At 43.4% G+C, this 7,064-nt stretch overlaps 1 protein-coding gene across 23 annotated transcripts in view; it reads left to right on the forward strand.

Annotated features, from left to right (window-relative positions):
* CD44 (CD44 molecule (IN blood group)) overlaps positions 1-7,064 on the forward strand; it is a 474,809-nt gene that overhangs the window by 368,524 nt on the left and 99,221 nt on the right. For all 23 annotated transcript variants that reach the window (XM_069091406.1, XM_069091408.1, XM_069091407.1 and 20 more), the window contains exon 2: positions 6,556-6,740. In XM_069091406.1, coding sequence (XP_068947507.1) covers positions 6,674-6,740 — 67 coding nt within the window. In that variant the 5' untranslated portion in view covers positions 6,556-6,673. The remainder of the gene's footprint in view (positions 1-6,555; positions 6,741-7,064) is intronic.

Here is a 7,064-nt window from a genome sequence, read left to right on the forward strand (position 1 = left end):
CTTCCTTCCTTCCTTCCTTCCTTCCTTCCTTCCTTCCTTCCTTCTTCTATATAATAAGGACCATGAGCCTTTGATCCTGTGATATTACAAGTCCATGCCTCCCTGGGTTCAGACATCTGCCACCACCCAGCCACACATCTGGTTATGACCTTTTCCCTTTCCTCTGCTGCTGTTCCTATAACTGACTTTCTGACTTTCTTAGAAGAACACTGGGTTAGAGTGGTAAGAGGCCTTAAAGATCACCCCAGTCTATTCTTCACTTTCCATATAAGGAAGCAGATGCTTAGACACTTTAAGGGATTTGCCGCTTATCACACCAGGATCAGAACCCGCTTCTCCTGTCTCCATATCCAGTGGCTTTGCCCCTCCTCCTGGATATCACACACTCTAAGTTGCAACTGTGTATCTCTTGGTAGAAGATGCTATACAGACTCTGTAACAATGTATCAGAAAGTATTTAGAACTGTTCCTCAAAGGGATGTGGCTGGTTGTCCTGAGCAAGGAGATATTTAACTTTTTTACCTAGCTATGGTGCGTAGGATCGTAACCAAAGGAAGGGAACTTCCAGACTATTAAACCCAATCCCCTGATTTTACAGATGAGGAAACTAAGGCAAACAGGGGTAAGTGACTTGTTCAGGGTCACACAGCTGGTAAATGTCTGAGGCCAGATTTGAACTCAGCAAGATGAGTCTTCCTTACTCCAGGCCTGGTGCTCTATCCACTGCAACACCTAGCTGCCTCTGGGAAATGACTGGGGATCAGGGAAGGGCCCCTTCAGCAAAGCAGGCTCCCTTGGAAAGCCGTCCTTTGGAGACAAGACCTTGTTGGCCAAGCTTAGTCCCCACAGGCCCTACACTTCATGGGATCCTAGGTTTAGAACACAGATTTAGGCTTTTAGAGGCCCTTGACTCTGACTCCCATTTTACAGATGAGGAAACTGAGGCAGAATGGTGTTTCATTACTTGCCCAGACATAGCTAAGTAACTATCTGAAGCAGGATTTGAACTCAGGTCTTCCTGACTCCAAGTCCAGGACTCTGCAGACTGTTCCATCTTGCAGTCTCTGCAGAATGGCACAAACCTTCTTGTTTCCCACAGCATTAACAATTCAGGCTTGTCACCGAGGGACTGTTCTTTCCAATTGGTCTGAATTAACTCAGTTCGACTATATTCTCTCTAGAGATGATCTTCAATAATGTCCCAACTAGCCAACATTTGTGGCTAAATGGTGGAATTTAGTCAAATTTATGTATTATTTTGACTCAGTAAGAATCCTTCTTGTGGTTTGTTTCACTTATCTGACATTCTTTGTAATAAAGGAATAAGGGAGGATTCTCTTTGTAAAGTACCATATATGTATGTATAGCATATGAATATGTATCTGTATGTTTGCTCACAAAGTGTAGGACATCAAGCAGTTCTTCCTGAGAATGCTCACTGTTATTCACCCTGCATATTTATACACATGTTTGTATATATACACATGTGCACACATGTATATAAACATGTTTTATCTGCACATATGTGTGTATCTATCATCCATCCATCCATATATCTATCCATTTATCCGTCCATCTATCTATCTACCTATCTACCTACCTATCTAGCTCCCATCTTGTTAATCATCCCTTGGTTGCAGGCATAGCCAAGCAGCAAGATGCCCCCCTGACTCACACTACCAGTAGAAGAATTCCATTCAAAGTGATCCCACATTAGATCATAGATTTGGAGCCAGAAAGGGCCTCAGAAGGCATCTGGTCCAATCCTCTCTAGAACAGAGAAGTGGGCTGCTTTTCCTGAGGCCACAGAACGAGCAAGGGGGCACAATTGCCAATTTGACAGCAAGACTTCTCACTCTCAAATCCAAGGGTTTTTCACTGATACCACAATTCCTCTTTTTTTCTATGAACCTGCCCAAAATGATAATGGATTAGGATACAACTAATTAGCTCATTAATTTGTCATTTGTCTAGAAGATTTGTTTCCCAAAGAATATGCTATTATTGATCCTTCCTGAGAATTCGCACAGTTGTTGACTCCGAATGCCTGAATTTTACAGTTTGGTGCTTAAGTGGGTGAGTTGAGCTAAGTGACTTTGATCTGCTTACTGTATGAGCTGCCTCCTTCATCTGGTTTGACAGCAAAGTGGGAGAGCAGAGTGAATGCTGATTGCTCCATTTAATTAGTTTGTGACTATGTACTTATCAACCTTGACTCCCACAATTCACTACAGAGCTGTACCTAGCAATTTTGATGCCCTAGAAAAATTCAGTTAGGGGTTGGGATGGGGGGGGGAGATCCAGAAAAGAGTGTGTCATGCTGGAAAAATGGGCCTCTTGTTGGGCTAAGAATCTGTCCCCAGGCCCTGGTCAATGGTTTTCAAATCTCCAACACTTGGAAGGAGGTAGAGGGTCATAAACCAAGGAGAGATTTCAGGGGTGATCTAGTGCAACCCTCCTCTTTAAGAGATGAGGAAACTTACGACTGAGGTTCTAAGTGGTTGAGACCCAAGGTCATACAAGTGATAAGTACAGCAGGTGAGAGGAACATAAATTTAGAGATGGGCAGGGAATCCAACTCCTTCCTTTTACACCAGAGGAAGTAAACTGAGGCTTGGTCAGGGCAAGTGTTTGAGGCAGAATTTGAAAGCAGGTCTTCTGGATTCTGAGGGCATTGCCCTATCCACAACACTGCACAACTCAGGCTTCAGAGCTCTTTCCCTTTCACACTGCTGTCTGCTTAGAGAAGGGGGTGCCCGGAGTCAACCTAGCGAGCCAAGGTAGCTGCATGGTGTGGGGCCATGATGATGGAGAACCTCTTCAGTCCCCTCTTTCCAACCCCTCAGTTGCCACCCCATGGAGGAAAGCTCTGGTTGACCTACTCAGCCCCAGGTCTCAAACTGCTTACTCTCCAGCTCCTGCTTTGATCTCTCCACATGACTTATTTACAGTCAAGAAAAAGGCCACTCACCACTGAATGGTTCCCCCTTAAAGACCAAAATTAGGCAAAATCAAGTCTTTCTATGTGAACAGCATCCTAGGAGTATTGCAGGGACTCCTGAGCCAGCTCCTCTAAATTACCGCCAATCTAAATGCAACAGGTAGCTAGGTGGTGCCATGGTGCGTAGAGTGCTGGGCCTGGAGGCAAGAAGATCTGAGTTCAAATCCAGCCTCAGACACTTACTAGCTGTGTGACCCCAGGCAAGTCACTTCACCCTGTTTGCCTCCATTTCCTCACCTGTAAAATGAATTGGAGTAGGAAATGGCAAGCCACTCTAATATCTTTGCCAAGAAAACACCAAAGCAGGTCACTAAGAGTTGAACACAATTGAACAACAAAAAATTACTACACCTTCCCACGCCAAAATTCTCCCAGAATGGGTATGGAGTCTGCAATTTGATTTCTGTGCATTTTTAAAAATGTTCCTCTGAACATACCCTTGGCTGCTATTGACAATGGAGAAATTATTCAGATAGCTGTTTCAGTATTATACAGAACTTTTATCCACCTAGATCTCATCCATCCATCCATCCATTCAAACCATTTATTAACTATCTACCATCTGCAGGGTACTGGGCAAGGTGCCAGGAGGTGGGGGGAGATGAGAGAAATGAGCAAAGATCCTTAATGCATAATCCCTGACCTAATAGAACTTATGTAGTTCAGTCAAGAGGTGTAGTACATATGCAAATGACCATAACACAAAATAATACAGTTCAATACTTGGAGGAACTGGTGGGTTTTTTTGGGGGGGTGGGGTAGGGGTAGAATTGGGAATTTACACTCTGGTGACCTTGCTTCAGTTGCCAGGTCCAACAATTAGAAGGTGTGTGACTTTGAGACTCCATAATCTGGAGACATCTTTCCTTTCCAGACTTCATGTAGTCTATATTCCAAGTGTATAAAACACCTCTACTTTCTGAGTTTCAATTTCCCTTATTTATAAAATGAGGAGGGGTATTTACCTAGAGGACCTCTCTGATGCCATGATTCCAATAGACAAGTGTAGCATTTGAGGTCTAATAAAGAAATGGAGAAGAGTCAAGGAAGGCTTCGTGGATGAAGTGGCATTCAAGGTGAACTTTAAAGGATAAGCAGAATTGTTTGAAATTCTAATTCATAAATGATGTTTTAGCTTTTCATGCCCGGTCCAAGGATCCACATATATGAATAAGAACGATGGAAAGATGGACAAGCTAAACCCAAAGCAAAAACAATGACAATCACAAAGACTTAAGATGGGTAGGAATTCTACAGTGAGGGGAGAGTGGAGACAGTAGAAGTAGGGAAGAGTATAAGGAGAGGGTTAAAGGTTGGAAAGCTTGGGAGCACATGAATGTGCTTGGGAGATAGTGAGTAGTACTGATGACTTCCTACTTGGAATATAGAATACATGAACTGGGGGAGGGACAATATAAAACAAGTCTGGCAAGATGGTAAAATAGAGTCAGATGATAGTCCTGAATATCAGACACAGAATTGAAGTTTATTCCATGGGCAAAGGGGAGCTGTTGAGTAGCCTGTCACGGAAGGTTAATCTGATAGCACAATTAAGGCTGTTTTAGAGGGAAAAGAGAGGGAGTGGCATGTTGTTGTTGCTGTTGTTTGCCCTTCTTTCTCAAAGAGGACCAATGACATCAGGGTGGTGATGCCATGACATGTAAGGGAATTGGATTTAAGGGAGGGAGGGTTATGTAAAGTCACCAGGCTCACTTTCTTCTCTAGAGCTATCTGGGTTCAGTGGCAAGATATAGATCAGAATGACTGGAGATAGCTCTGGATACAGGATTTGGGGTGGGAAGATCTCCAGGAGAATGTTTCTAAATAAAATACATAGGGAGTGAGTAGAGCACTGGCCCTGGAGTCAGGAGGACCTGAGTTCAAATCCGGCCTCAGATACTTAACACAAAAACTTGTGTGACCTTGGGGAAGTCACTTAACCCCAATTGCCCTCCAAAAAGCAAAAAAAAAAAAAAAACCCAATAAAATACATAGGATTATTAAATATAAATAAATTATATTAAATTAAATATTATAAATATATTATCAAAATATTTTTGAAAATTTGTGCATCCCAGGTTAAGACTCCTAACCTAGATCTAAAAGGAATCTCTGAAGCCACCTGGTCCAACCTCATTTTTTAGAAGAGGAAAGTGAAGACTTGAGAAGCTTCATAATTTGCCCTAAGTCAGATGAGGGAGTAAAAGTCAGGATTCAGATGCAGGTGTTCTGACTCCAAATGTAGCATTCTTTGTACCAGATGATACTAGCTTCTCTCATAGCACACTTTTGTTCTTATCCCAGAGCACTCGACCTTACCCACAATTTAAACAATTATCTCAGGAATGCTTGATCTTGGTCCCAAGGAGAATCATCTAAGAAATTGGATGATCTGGTACAAATCCATTCATTCCTCCTATGGGGAAAACCACTCTGCAAATATGGAGGACAGCATGGTGTGCTGTAGTCCCTCGTTCCAGGCTTCTTTCCATTTTGTCTTTGTATTCCCAATATCTAACAGTGCCTTGTACACAGTAAATACTTAATAAGTGCTCATGGAATTGGAATGAATTGAATTGAGCTGCTGTTTATCCCTACTGGAAAACTGCTTATCACTTCAATCCCATACTGGAAACACAATATGGCCACTTATCCCATGTCGGCATCATGGTCAGTCATCATGCTGTAGATGGCCATGATCACGGAGGGAGCAAAGGATTACAAGGGTCATGTAGATGCAGTTACCCTTTCCTGTTTGGGGGGGGGGGGCTATGAGGAAATGGGGATATGCCCTTTCTGTTGCCTGGAGAGGGGTTCTCCCATTTGGGAGAAATGGATGGAACTGTAACTTCCACCTACAACTGGGTACTTGGACTCTGGATCTTAAAAACAGAATGGTACCTCACAAATAGATGCTGAATTGGGAGTCAGAGAATCTAGATTGGAACCCTTGGGCTAGGCAAGTCACTCAACCTCCCTAGACTAGAGTTTCCTCATCTGAAAAAAGCTAGTCAAATGATTAGCTACCCTCTGAGGTCTTTTCCAGTAATAGAGCTATTATTCTAAATCATGTAAACACCTCTGGACCTCAGCTTCCTCATCAATAAAATAAGGGGGTTGACTTCTTAGGATACTCAGAAAGAATCTTTGGGGAATGAAGGCTGGATTGCCAAAACAGCTTTAAAGAGTGGGGAGCAATTTCTGCTACTCGGTTATTTCTAGGTCTTCATTCCGTCCTAATAGAACTGTCTAACAGTCTTGGGAGGGAGGATTGATAAGAAAGCCAGACCACCCTCCCAGCCAAGTGCATGGATGGGAACCCGGCCATCGGCTTTTTGCCATTCCTAGTCCTGATTTACAATCTCATTATACTTTAAAGAAAGCAAGTAAGCAAGCAAACACAAACCAGAAGCCAAACAAAAGAGGGCTGGTGCCTCCTTAAAGCAGGCTGCTTGCTTAATCATACAACTACCCTTCAGCTATCCACATGGGTGTGCCCTCACTCTCATGTCCCTCCTTCATCAAAACTGCAAGCAAACTTCCGAGAGTCTCTCACTCTTGGACCGACTCATCAGACTCGGACGTGTTTTTTGGTGCCTTTGTCTTCGCAGCTCCGACTGGGGAAACTCTGAGCTTGTTTATAGAGAAAGAGAAAAAACCCCAGCGCAGACAATGGACAAGTCTTGGAGTCGTACAATTTGGGGATTATTCTTGGTGCAGCTGAGCCTGGCCCAGATCGGTAAGTGGATTATGAATGAAAGAAAATTTTAGGGCATTTGTTCAGTGTGAGGACGGACTGTGCCTGGGGGAACAGGGACTGTTGAGCTACGACTGCTGCTGGTTTCGGGAGGCAGGGGATCTCCTCCTCAGCTGCTGGCTTCTACCACTCTACCTTACTGCCTTCCACCCCGTTCTCACCTCTACCCATCACTCAGTTGCCTACCCCCAAAATCTTTGCCTAAAGTTTGGTCCTTTGTTAGTAAGTTCTGGGAATGGGAAAGTCAGATAGAAGTTTTCTATGTTTGCCTTATCTGAATGAGTGAATACAAAGCTCTGAGAGAGG

Source organism: Petaurus breviceps, unplaced genomic scaffold, assembly GCF_028583685.1.
Source record: "Petaurus breviceps papuanus isolate PSGF00001 unplaced genomic scaffold, PetGlider_PUasm1.0 188, whole genome shotgun sequence".
In the NCBI taxonomy this organism is placed as follows: Eukaryota; Metazoa; Chordata; class Mammalia; order Diprotodontia; family Petauridae; genus Petaurus; species Petaurus breviceps.